The 12,873-nt window shown below is 36.0% G+C and overlaps 1 protein-coding gene and 1 long non-coding RNA gene across 3 annotated transcripts; both read left to right on the top strand.

The window, feature by feature from the left end:
- The first annotated feature begins 43 nt into the window (after positions 1-43).
- On the top strand, positions 44-5,136 carry CYP9 (peptidyl-prolyl cis-trans isomerase CYP9). Of its 2 annotated transcripts, XM_003550027.5 has the most exons (8): positions 44-464; positions 675-1,175; positions 1,409-1,496; positions 1,594-1,646; positions 2,176-2,277; positions 2,632-2,707; positions 4,687-4,724; positions 4,820-5,136. In XM_003550027.5, the coding sequence occupies exons 1-8, from the start codon at positions 294-296 to the stop codon at positions 4,871-4,873; spliced, it is 1,083 nt and encodes a 360-aa protein (XP_003550075.1). In that variant the 5' UTR covers positions 44-293; the 3' UTR covers positions 4,874-5,136. The 2 variants fall into 2 exon arrangements, with proteins under 2 accessions (XP_003550075.1, XP_040866918.1); XM_041010984.1 differs by lacking the exons at positions 4,687-4,724; positions 4,820-5,136 and adding an exon at positions 4,089-4,616 and having other exon boundaries at positions 68-464.
- A 3,176-nt stretch (positions 5,137-8,312) lies between these two features.
- LOC121173799 (uncharacterized) lies at positions 8,313-11,741 on the top strand. The gene is made up of 3 exons (XR_005889193.1): positions 8,313-8,889; positions 10,285-11,113; positions 11,437-11,741. It is a non-coding gene; the product is annotated as an uncharacterized lncRNA (long non-coding RNA).
- The last annotated feature ends 1,132 nt before the right edge of the window (positions 11,742-12,873 follow it).

The raw sequence follows: 12,873 nt of genomic DNA, 5'->3' as shown, positions 1-12,873 counted from the left end.
AACGTATGATATTTCTTTCATTTTCTAAACCAAAAAACGGACCGAAGTATTTTTGTTTCTCCGTATTATTATTCTGGTGCAGGCGAAGGAAAAAGAAAAGGCGCGACCAGTGACACGTGTATCCGCTAACCGTAGAGGTTTTGTCGCTGGCGGCACGAAAACAAAAGAGTTTGAAATTAGAAAGCGGGATTAGGGTTTTGCACTCCACAGTCCACTCACTCACCTTGTTCTTTTTCTTCTTCTTCTTCTTCACTGCAATCTCTCTCTCTCTCTCTCTCTTCGCTTTCCAGAAAATGGTGAACCCTAGATGCTTCCTCGACATCACCATCGGCGGCGAGTTAGAAGGCAGGATCGTCGTCGAGCTCTTCCACGACGTTGTTCCCAAAACCGCCGAGAATTTCCGCGCCCTCTGCACCGGCGAAAAGGGCATCGGCCCCAACACCGGCGTCCCCCTCCACTACAAGGTCATTCATTAATTCTATGCAAAACTTTAATAAATTTGTTATTATCAAAATTACTAGAATGATTTTGAGGCCTGTTAAGGAAATAATAATCTTACAAGCCGGTTTTTTAGGGTTGAGTTATGTAAAAAATCCGCATTCTAAGATTTGTATGGTTGAGTTAGGTCCAAAATCCGCATTCTAAGATTTTTTGGCGTCTTTTAATTATTGCAGGGCATGTGTTTCCACCGCGTGATCAAAGGGTTCATGATCCAGGGCGGCGACATCTCCGCTGGGGATGGCACCGGTGGGGAATCAATCTATGGCGCCAAGTTCGAGGACGAGAACTTGGAGATGAAGCACGAGAGGAAGGGGACGCTTTCCATGGCCAATGCGGGACCCAACACCAACGGCTCCCAGTTCTTCATCACCACCACGCGCACTCCTCACTTGGACGGAAAGCACGTCGTGTTTGGGAAAGTTCTGAAAGGAATGGGCATTGTTCGATCTGTGGAACACGTTGTTACTGGGGAGAATGACCGTCCCACTCAGGATGTTGTGGTAGTTGATTGTGGGGAAATTGCTGAAGGGGAAGATGATGGAGTTGTTAACTTCTTTAAGGATGGTGACACCTATCCCGATTGGCCCGCTGATCTCGATGTCAAACCTGATGAACTTTCTTGGTGGATGAGTGCTGTGGACGCTATCAAAACCCTTGGGAATGAGCAGTACAAGGTTAAAGCTTTTTTGTTATGATGATTGTAATTTGTGATATAGTATAGTGCAATGTTTTGAAAAAATACACTATGCACCTTACATTGTTATCCAATCACAAATTGTTTTAAGAAAATAGTCTATGCACTCTACATTGTCACCTGATCCCTCAGTGTATAAAATTTTTCAGACTGATAGTGCATAGAAATTGAATCTAATGTTTGAGTCTTATTTGCTTGTTTCTCACAAAACAGAAGCTAGATTATAAGATGGCTCTCAGAAAGTATCGCAAAGCTTTGCGCTATTTGGATGTGTGTTGGGAGAAGGAGGACATTGACCAAGGTCAACCTCTTTAGTTTCTTGCTCTCTTGTTGAACTACATTGGTTACTTCTTTACTATCTCACATCTTCATTCTTTTTTTCTTTTCTGACTTAGCAGAGAATAGCGCTGCTTTGAGAAAGACAAAATCTCAAATCTTTACAAACAGTTCTGTAAGTAACCAATTCTTCTGCTATCGGTTGCTAAGGCTAAAACATTATTGTTTATTGTCAAGGAGAAGCTATGCAAAAAGCTCTAGTTGTTTAGGTAGAGACTCGGCCATGATTTTATATGTCTAGCATTTGCATTATTATACTTATAGGGAATCATTAATGGTGTATATTCAATTATAACAAGCTGACTTGATGATTGATTGTTAACTTGAGGATCAGACCACCGCCTTGCAATTGATTGTTTTGTTAGGATCATGCATGTGTTTTTACCAGAAAACTTACTCAGGGTCAGATTCAGATTGGGGAGGCAAGAGAATGGAGATCATAGATATAACCATGAAAATGTGTTTTAATTATTGCTTATGTATGGCTATGACTTGATCTGCTAGAATCATAGTGGAAGCCTTTCAGCTTTTTTTTGTTTTTGCTGTTATAACTTATGTTGTATTCTTATTTTACACAGTGATTTTAGTTTCTTTGATCAGGTATCTTACACTAATGGCCAGAGTACTTTTGTTTGAATTTTTAGGCTTGTAAATTGAAATTAGGTGATCTACAAGGAGCGTTACTGGATTCAGACTTTGCGATGCATGACGGAGATAATGCGAAAGCTCTGTTTCGCAAAGGCCAGGTTAGTTGACACTTCCAATGAAGAAAATAGGATGATGATGGAAGTGCTTGATACTGGCTACTCAATTGTATGCTCTGTAAAGTGTTTTAATCTGTCATTGTGCTTTTGGATTTAGGATGGTCCGATGGTGCTTTCCACTTCCTATATTTCTATTTTGTTTTATGCTAACTTTGATTAGGCCTAAGCCATTAGGTGTCTGAACTGTGTTTGCGTCCTTGTTCTGTTTGCTTATGGGAATTGTTATACCTTTAAGTGCCAACTACATGGGGGATACATTGTTTGTGTACTTTGCGAGCTGAACATTGTCTTGTATTCTGGTAATCTGCTGTTTATGTTTTGTTTGCTTAATCTCAGGCATATATGTTACTCAACGACCTAGATGCTGCTGTTGAAAGTTTCAAGAAAGCATTAGAGTTGGAGCCGAATGATGGTAGTTGTCTACTTAAATTCTGAGTTTTTATTTTCATTTCTGGCCTGAGCTCATGTCATGCAGGCTTTGTATATCAGATTTAGAGAACTGAGATAACAGAGAAAATAAGAGAAAACATTGAGAACAGAAAAAGTAAAAACTGATATTATTGATTCTGAAAAAGTTAGTCTTTAATGCTGTTACAAAGGAGGTATTTATAAACCTCTAGACCTTGAAGTTAATCACAAACTAACTAACAACTAACTAACAAAATTCTGTTACTGAAAGAAAAGTTGTTAGCTGTCTAACTGTCTTGCAATAACTGTTTGTAACAGTTATTTTTATACATTCATTCTAATACCCCCCCACAAACTCAAGGGGAAGGTTTTTCTACAGAAAAATGCTTCACATTGAGTTTGTCCCTTAGTGCTTCAAATCTTGTTGAGGAAAGTGGCTTGGTTAAGACATCTGCCCATTGATCTAAGGCAGGAAGATGCACAACTGAGAGTTGTTTGGCCAAAACTTGTTCTCTTACAAAAAAGATATCAATTTCCATATGCTTTGTTCTACTATGGAACACTGGATTGTGAGCTATGGACACTGCACTTTGATTATCACAGTAAATCACAGGAGTTTGAAAAGAAACATGTAATTCTGTTAGAAGGGTTCGAATCCAGGTTAATTCAGTAGATGTTTGAGCCAAGCTTCGATATTCAGCTTCAGTGCTGGACCTTGCCATGACTTTTTGCTTCCTGGACCATCAGGATATCAAGTTTGAGCCAAGAAAGATAGTTGCTCCTGATGTGGAATGTCTGTCATCAATATTTGATGCCCAATCAGCATCACAGAAAACATAGAGTGCCATAGGTTTTGAAACAGAAGCAGGTTGAAGGAATAAACCATGAAATACAGTACCTTGAGATATCTTAATATCCTTTTGGCCACAGCCCAATGAGAATCCAATGGATTAGCCATATACTGACAAACCTTATTAACAACATAACTAATCTTAAGTCTAGTAAGGGTAGCATACTGCAGGGCACCCACTACTGGCCTATAGAGAGTTGGATCATGAAATAGATCAGCTCCATGTTTGGACAGTTTGCAGTTTGTAACCATAGGAGTAGAGATAGAGTGTGCCTCAGCCATTTGAGTTTTATGAAGTAGATCTCTGACATACTTGCTTTGAGACATCAAAATAGATCTGTTAGGAAGATACTTAATCTCCAGCCCCAAGAAATAGTCTAAGTGATCTATTGTAGAAATTGTTTTTCTTAATCAATGGATTTCTTTTTCTTCATGGGGGAAGATATTGTTTAGTTGCGAATATCCTGGGTTCTTAATGAAGTTGTTTGGACTGAGGAGATTTTTCTCATTTAGGACCATTGTTTTGTCTTATCAGGGTTGAAGTTGTCCATGATAATACGATACAATGCTAAAATGAGATCATGGTGTAGTTTTTATTCTGGCTAATAAAGGGCGAGCCCTGGTGCAGCGGTAAAGTTGTGTCTTGGTGACTTGTTGGTCATGGGTTCGAATCCGGAAACAGTCTCTTTGCATATGCAAGGGTAAGGCTGCGTACAACATCCCTCCCCCATACCTTCGCATAGCGAAGAGCCTCTGGGCAATGGGGTACGAAGTTTTTAATAAATTACTCTTTCCATTTCATTATGTCTGTCTTTAGTCCCTTTCAGTTTTCAGTATTATAAAATCATCCTGTTTGGGCAAATGAATCCTCTAAAACACATTTTCCACAATCATTTGAGTCTGAATTCTGAAATCTCTTGAAAGGAAAATATGAAATATCAGTGTGATTGGAATTAATGTTTACTTCAAAAAAATTATGATTTTCGATGCTGTATTACAATGTGAAACAGAAGTATATAGATCCTTTTAATCATTAGACCACGACACTTTGATATTTAAAGTTTACTGGTGTTGCAAAGTTAACCTATGGTATTTGTAATAAAGCTTAATCCACTTGCTGCTCTGTTCTGCAGGAGGGATTAAAAAAGAGTATGCCACTGCCAGGAGGAGGGTCAGTCATTTCACCTTTTGTTTTCTTTTATAATTTTGCATGCCATTTATTTAATGATTTATTAAATTTCTTCTGATTGCTGTTTTTGGATACAGGTTGCTGATAGACGTGATCAAGAGAAAAAAGCTTATTCTAGAATGTTCAAATAGAGTTTTTGCTGTAATGGTACATGTGGCTGAAAAATCAGATATTTGTGGGGGACATGTCAATTAAATTTTGAACAATTTCTGATTTTTCTGTCAGTAGTTATGAAAACATCAGATATAGTGTATGTTTTTGAATTTATTCTTTCTAGATTGTGAAGTTGTGATAGAGCCATTCATATCATCATACTTTTTTTTCTTCTGTCAAACTCGTTAATCATCAACCGTTAACTGGTGATTTTTTGTAATAGAGCAAGCAGATTGAGACATCTCAGAATGAGACTTCCCAACTCACTTTCCCTGATTTTCTTTTATTGCCCACAATCAGAAGTGTTTCTGACATCAAGTTAATCTCAAGACAGAACAAATTAGTAAAACTCAACTTCTGTTGATTTGAATTTAAGTGATACTAGCTTTATTAAAAATTTAAACAATGCATTTTGGTGTCTGTAACTTAATTGTTGCTTTATTGATTGAATATGTGGAGTCATCCACCTGATTTCCTTAACTTCCATAAAGACATTTTCTCATTTTATACAAAATAGATGACTTTTTCTTTAGTTTTCATATTGTTACTCCCTGATTTTCTGGACTGTTGTAGTTTTCCCCCTTTGGACTTGGGTAATGATTCTTTAGCAGAGGGTTTGAGTGAAGCACTTGTTATTTTAGTTGTCACTTCCTCTTCAACAATTATGTCTTGGCCTTTTGCATTCCTTTCTGTATACTATTGCCTCATTGTGTTTCTTTTGTTCATGCTCCATGATCTACTAGAGTAAATCTTCAATCTTGATAACACCAACTCACAGGTAGCCTCAGCTGCAAGTTTTTGCTCCATGGAAACAGAAACATGCGAATTTGCCTGTGAAATTTTTTATTTGGCTCTCCTTGTTAGGTCATTGTAGTTTTCATTAGTAAGCTGCACAACATCTCTGATTTTCTGAAAGCTTGATCTGTTGAAGAGCTTTGGCAGAAGATTTTTCCACTGCATCCGACTCCAGTAGCACAGCTTGAAGAGTGAGTTGCAAGGTTTGAACTGTCTGCTTCCTTTGATGCAGGGTTTGCCTCAGTTTTGCTAGTATTTGCATTGCTTTCTTTCCCTCAAGTTTGAGCCTTTCCATGCCGTTATGCGTGTGATCAAAAGCATTTTGGATGTCTTGGATCATCAATTCTGTCTTGAGCTGATCCTCTCTTTTGGATTTGATGCTCTTGTGGATGATCTCTTGCTGGGATTCCAACTCCTCAATGGTAGTTTTTGATGCATTCGAACTCTGTTGAGCATTAGCAAGATTGGTTTTTTCTGCTTCTCGAGTTCATCTATGAGAGGCTCGGAGTCAAGCCAGGATTGCACGGAACTCTCTTTAGCTCTATTGGGCTTTTCCTTTGCCTTGGCTAGTTCTGCTTTTGCAGCTTCCGGAATAATTATTTGGTTCCCTTCCACTTTTTCTTTGTACATGATTCTCTCTGATGTTTCCTCGTTTGACATGACGAAACCTTAGTTAGGCATGATGTTGAAACCATTTAAGTTAGTATCTCATCCTTGGAATGATTCTTTTATGCGGGTATGGTGAATGGATACATAATACTATGCGGGTATGCTTTTTTTTATTTTTTTCCGAGAGCAGTTTTTCACGGGAAAAAGATACTTAAGAATTTCAAAGGACGGTTGTACAAGTCACGTTGTGTAACACTGAGAGTAGTAGTATTTTTTTTTTTTTTTTTTTTTTATAAATTTGATGTCTTTATTTTATTTTTGCTTAATTATTGTTTTAGTCCTTGAATTTGGAGTGTGTTTTTTTAGTCCACAAAATTTAAAATTGTTTTTTTCCCCTGAATTTTGATAAATTGTTCTTTTTAGTATTTGGCATAATAAATTGACACTTTATAGTAGGATTTTTAGATGTCATAAATTAATTTTTATTTTTTAACCGCTTGAATTTGCATTTTAAAATTACTATAAAGTGCTAAAAAAATCACTATAAAATGTTAATTGCCATAAAGCATCAAGTTATTATGTTAGGGACTAAGAAAATAATTTGTAGAAATTCAAGGACTAAAAAAATATTTTTAAATTTTAAGGACTAAAAAAATATATTCCTCAAATTTAAGAACTAAAACAATAATTAAGCCTTTTTTTTATATTTATTTTTGTATTTCTTCCGTATCATTTTTTTTACATAGACTAAGAAAGTTATTAAACATATGAAAGAGAATAGTAATTTTATAAAACAAATTATTATTGCATCAAAAAGTTAAAGTGATATTTATTAGGAGTATTTGTGGAGAAAACATAATTAATACTACATTGAAAAATTAACATAACACTTATTTTAAGATAAATTTTTTTCTTCAAATGTTACACTTATTTTAAACTCAAGTTTAGGATTAGAGGTAGAGAAAATGTGTTAATTCTCAAACTCTTCTAGATAAGACTTTGACAAACTCTTTAAACTCAAACTCTCTGGTCAAGAATCGAGTTATACCTTTTAACATTTTTATTAATTGAAAACTCTTGCATGTTGGTTACAAGCATATATTTTTTTCTATAAAATTTAAATTACTTGATAAGAAAATAATAAACACCCACCCTATTATGAGATGGATTGAAGTGGAAGGAAGTAAGAAAAAAAATAGTTATATGATGTGAAACAGAGTGATAAAGAAGAAAATGAGATGGAAAAGAAAGTAAATGTACATTTATATAAATCCTAGTTTATAATTTTCACAATTTCTAATCCTAGGTACTCTTTGTAAGGTAGGGTTGCACTTAAATTAGGTGCTTATAGAAGTAGTTGTTGGTCCAAGATTGTTTGTAGTGCAGTGGAACATGAGTGAGGTGGTTCCACTTGTAAAGATTTTGATGTTTAAGTCAGAAAGCATTTAAGGTGATAGAAATATATGTATATAGGTAAAGCTCAAACCAAATGTCGAATGGTCTTGGTATTTTTAGGCACAAATTGAGGCCACTAAATCTAAGTTGAATACCTACATGGATCAGGTGGTTTCCTATGAGTTAGGTAATTTTCAGCAATGGGAATCAAAGAGCTATTGGATGACTATGGTTTTTGAGTGAATTAACGATTATGAAGTTTGTAACTTCAAAGGACCATTATAGTAAAGGGCTAATGAAGCATTGTGGTGAATATTTCTTAGATGAAGGCTTGACCTTTGAGGCATGATGATATACTTCGTCGACTAAATAACTTGACTAACGATTAAGGATGATAAAAAAAATAACACTGATGAGTAAAACCTTCGATAGATTAAAAATAGGTCAAATAAACAATTTGATATTTTATTTTATTTTATTGGTTCAATTTGATTTTTTATGTTTTAGAAACATTATTTTAATCATTTATATTTAAAAAAGAAGATCAAATTGATCCTTCCGTTAGTGCTAACTTAACACCATTAATAAAATATAAATATTGACGGCTAAAAACCTTAGCATAGCAGAAATAAATTAGAACCCTCGTGGAAACATGGTTCCGAGGGCATAACAATGCAACTTGGGCATCAGTAACTGGGATGCTTCATGAATGACAACCAAAGGTCTGGCCAAGGAAGCTTCATGATTTGGTTCCCTCAGAGTATGCTCCAAAGTGCAAATCCAATCCTTTTCCATGAGTTTGTTGATGAGGTAGATCTCATTCCTAAACTAGTGATATATACACAGAGTACTCTTCACTAACCCAACTGTCAAAGAGGAGTCAGAGTAGCAACGAACTCTTGGATAAATACACAAAGCTGAAGTCCCCTCAACAACGCCATAATCTCCGCATAAAGGATATCAGTGAACTGGATTTCTCCATAATACCCAAAAAAGAATTGGCCCTTCCATTCCACTCCCATCCACATTCAACGCAATCTCATCGTGATGAGGGGACCAGAATTGCTCTCACCGGAATTGCACCGTGAAGCACTTGCCATAAAAAGAATTGAGCGTTGGTTGGTAGCTGTTGTTTCTAGAGCCATGACCACGAGCCCGAGTCCTCCAACACATGTTTTCCCTCCCGAAGCCAATTGTAAGTACTCTTGGTTGAATAAGTGCCCACACATCACGCATACCATCCACCATCCTGGACTGAACATTCTTAATCGCATCTAGAGTAGCATATTAGATAGAAGAGCATGAAAGACAGAAAACATGAATGTAACCATCCACGTGTAATTCTGTCGGCCACATTAGATTAGTGTTTAACATAATGTTTAGCGAAGTTAACACCAAGGACCTTAAAAAACATGTTAAAATTTTATAGGATGAAATTAATAAGAAAACTTGTAAGGAGATTAAATTAATGTTTTTCATATTTTATAGGGATCTAACATATTTTAGCCAAAAATTAATAATATGTAATTGTTGGTTGGATTTTTTTTTTTTTTTTTGTGAATGTCCCCCCTTATCCCAGTCTGGGTCCGCTCCTGGTATTGCCTCTAGACAACTCTTGAGCTTGGAGAAATGTAAATTCTTTTCTGGTGTTGTGCATTCTTCTAGAAAGTTGTTCATAAGAAATTGGCTGGGGTTTAAGGGGGGTACCCTGCCTTTCTCTTATCTGGGGGTTCCGATATTCAGTGGGAAGCCTAAGAAATCTCACATGCTTCCTATTGCTGGCAGGATCACATCTAAGCTTGCCTCTTGGAAGGGAATACTTCATTCTCCCATGGATAGAGTGCAACTTGTGTCCTCCATCATTCACGGAATCATAAGGAAAATTGTCACAATTACTTGGGATGAACTTTGTACTCCTTTTGCGGTTGGAGAAAAATTGCCTTTCAAGCTCTCAATCCTCTGAATTCCACTTCTAATTGGGTAAGAAGATTTGGAGCCAGTGATCCGTCCCCCAAGGCCGTTTCTTGTGTGGCGGTTACTCCATGGAAAACTTTGCACTAATGAAAACTTATAGCAGCGGGGCTGTATTACAGTCTCTATTTGCAGCCTTTGTGATGCTTGTAAGGAAACCATGTATCACTTATTCTAGAATTGTAGCTTTTCCACTAAGCTTTGGATGTACTAGATTTAGAGTTAAGGCTGTCGCTATTAGCTCATTATTCTTAGTGATTCATGCAACTGTTTCTCTAACAGTTACTCTTTCAAAATGGACCATGTTTTGTTAGAATCCATTAATTGTAGGGATTAACTATGATTTGAATTTAAATTATAATTTATCCAAATCCTTGTATATTTTTTTTATTTGTGATTCTATTTTGATATTTTGTCCTCAATAATCATGGAAAGATTATAGAGATGATCATATATTTATTCACTGTCTCATATAAATGAAAACTATTATATATCATTTTCTTAATATGGTATCAGAGTCAACTCCAATTACCTCTCTTCTTTAGGAATTGGAGATTAGATTTTGAGTACAAAAATGGAGAATAGGTCAAATAAATTAGATTCTGCTTCGCATATGCAGGATCTGTCTTCAATCCTTACACCTGAGTATTTTGATGGTACAAATTATACTGAATGGACCCTAAATGCAGAGAACAAGATCGGAGGTCGTAGGCGTTGGGGTTACATCTCCGGAAAAACGAATGCACCCATTGATAAAACCTCTAAAGAATATGACACATGAGAAGATGAGAACTGTATGGTTAAATCTTGGCTCTTGGATGCAATGACCAAAGATGTTAGGGCACTTTTCATTCGTTTACCTACAACCAAGAAGATTTGGGATTCTATCAAAGCAACTTACTCAATCAGTCAAGATGAATCAAAGGTGTACCAACTTTATTGTGAGGTACTATCTGCTAAACAAAATGAAGGTTCTATTGTTTCTTACTTTGCAAAATTGCAGAAATTGTGGCAGTAAATTGATGAGATTGAGAATTGTACCATGGAATGCTCTAAAGATGTTGAGATGTATACCAACAAATTGAATGCCCAACGTGTATAGATCTTCTTAGCTGGACTTGATTCACATTTGGATGGTGTATGTGGACGAATCCTTGCAACCATACCACTCCCTACTATACAAACAATGTATGCAAATGTTTGTGTTGAGGCAAATCGTCAAGAAGTCATGCTTAGTGGAACGCAGAATGAAGGCATTGCCATGGCTATGAAAAATTTAGCCAACTCCAAGAAAGCAATTCGTAAATGCGCACATTGTAATGGAACCAACCATATTGTGGATACTTGCTTTAAGCTACACGATTATCCTAAACGACACTCAAAAGGAAAAAAGGTGGAGTCTCCCAAGGACAACTCCCTCAACGCTACTGGATTTGTTGCTAAGTCAGGTACATTTCAACCAATTTGTGGTTTTTCTGTTGTTACTAAGAGTAGTGATTGGATAATTGATACAGGTGTAACAAACCATATGACTTGTGATAAAAATATGTTTACATAGTTTTCCTCTAACAGTTTTGTTTCAGTCATTATAAACGCTAATGGTGTATCATCCCTAGTTATGGGTAGTGGTACAATATCCATTCCTCCCTTGTTATCCATTTCTAATGTGCTTTTTGTTCCTTCTCTCAATTGCAATATTCTCTCTGTTAGTCAATTAACCAAGTCCCATAACTGTGTTTTCTTGTTCTTTCCCACATATTGTACTCTACAGAATATACATACGAAGGACAATATTGGTGGTGGTAAAAGAAGTGAAGGATTATACTATCTTGAAGGTAATTCTCAATATACCAAAGGAAAAGCACTGGTTCACTCTACAAGTGATGATACACAAGCTAAAAATAAAAGAGATATTTGGCAATGGCATAAGCGATTAGGACATCTATCTTTTAGCTACCTTAAGAGATTATTTCCTTCCTCGTTTAACTATTGTAATATCTCTAATTTTAAATGTGAAAGTTGTGTAATGGAAAAAGGCCATCATGTTACTTTTCCTATAAATAACAATAGAGTTGATGCTCCTTTCTCTATTATTTACTCTGATGTTTGGGAACCTGCCCTTCTTCCCACACATAATGGAATGCGATGGTTTGTGACATTTGTGGATGATTGTACAAGAATGACTTGGTTATACCTTCTTAAACACAAAAGTGATGTGTGTAATGTTTTTCAAGTTTTTCACAAAATGATAAGCACACAGTTTAATACTCCAATAAAGATAGTTAGGTTTGATAATGGAGGGGAATATTACAAAAATGAGTTGACAAATTTTAAGAAATCTATTGGTATTTTTCATCAAACATCATGTCCTAATTCCCCTCAGCAAAATGGAGTAGTCGAGAAAAAAATAGACATCTTTTGGAGGTTACTAGATCACTATTGATTGGCGGTAATATTCCTTCTTACTTATGGGGTGAAACTTTAAGCTATGTAGTTTATCTTATTAATAGAGTTCCCTCGAGTGTGTTAAATTTTAAGAGAACTCTTGGTGTCCTTTCTCATCGTTTCACCCATAATTTTGTCAATCATTTACCACCCCATATTTTTTGTTGTGTCTTATATCTGCATTTGCATCCTCACCAGCGACAAAATTAGAATCTAGAGCAATGAAATGTGTTTTTGTGGGATACAACACCACTCAAAAGGGATATAAGGCCTATCATCCATCTACAAAAAGATTTTTTGTATCAATGGCTGTTACATTTCATGAGCATGAAATGTTTTTTCCCTTGAAAACATTTCATTCTTCACCTCAAAGGGGGTGTGATTTAGAGGTGCAGAATCATGATACACTTGACCAAGATATTAGGTTATTCGATGTTATGCCAACAACAACAGAGGATGGAATTCAAGATAATAAAGATGAGAACATGGAGGATCAAATTCAGAATAATGTAAATGAGAATATGGTCGAAGATGATAGTATAATCTTTCCTTCAACCTCAAATCCATTATTGATCCAATCCGAAAATAATTTTGTAGAGGTATCACCTAAAACTTTTGCTCCTTTTCATTCTGTTGCTGATACACAAAACTATGTTTCCACTGATATACAATGCAATGTCTCTTCCACCCTAAATTCTGACTCTATAGTGAACCCTTACATTCTTCTACCCCGTACTAATAGAGGACTAGCCCTAATTAAGTA

This window comes from Glycine max, chromosome 17 (assembly GCF_000004515.6).
Source record: "Glycine max cultivar Williams 82 chromosome 17, Glycine_max_v4.0, whole genome shotgun sequence".
Lineage (NCBI taxonomy): Eukaryota > Viridiplantae > Streptophyta > Magnoliopsida > Fabales > Fabaceae > Glycine > Glycine max.
This window is presented reverse-complemented; position numbering and strand designations above follow the sequence as displayed.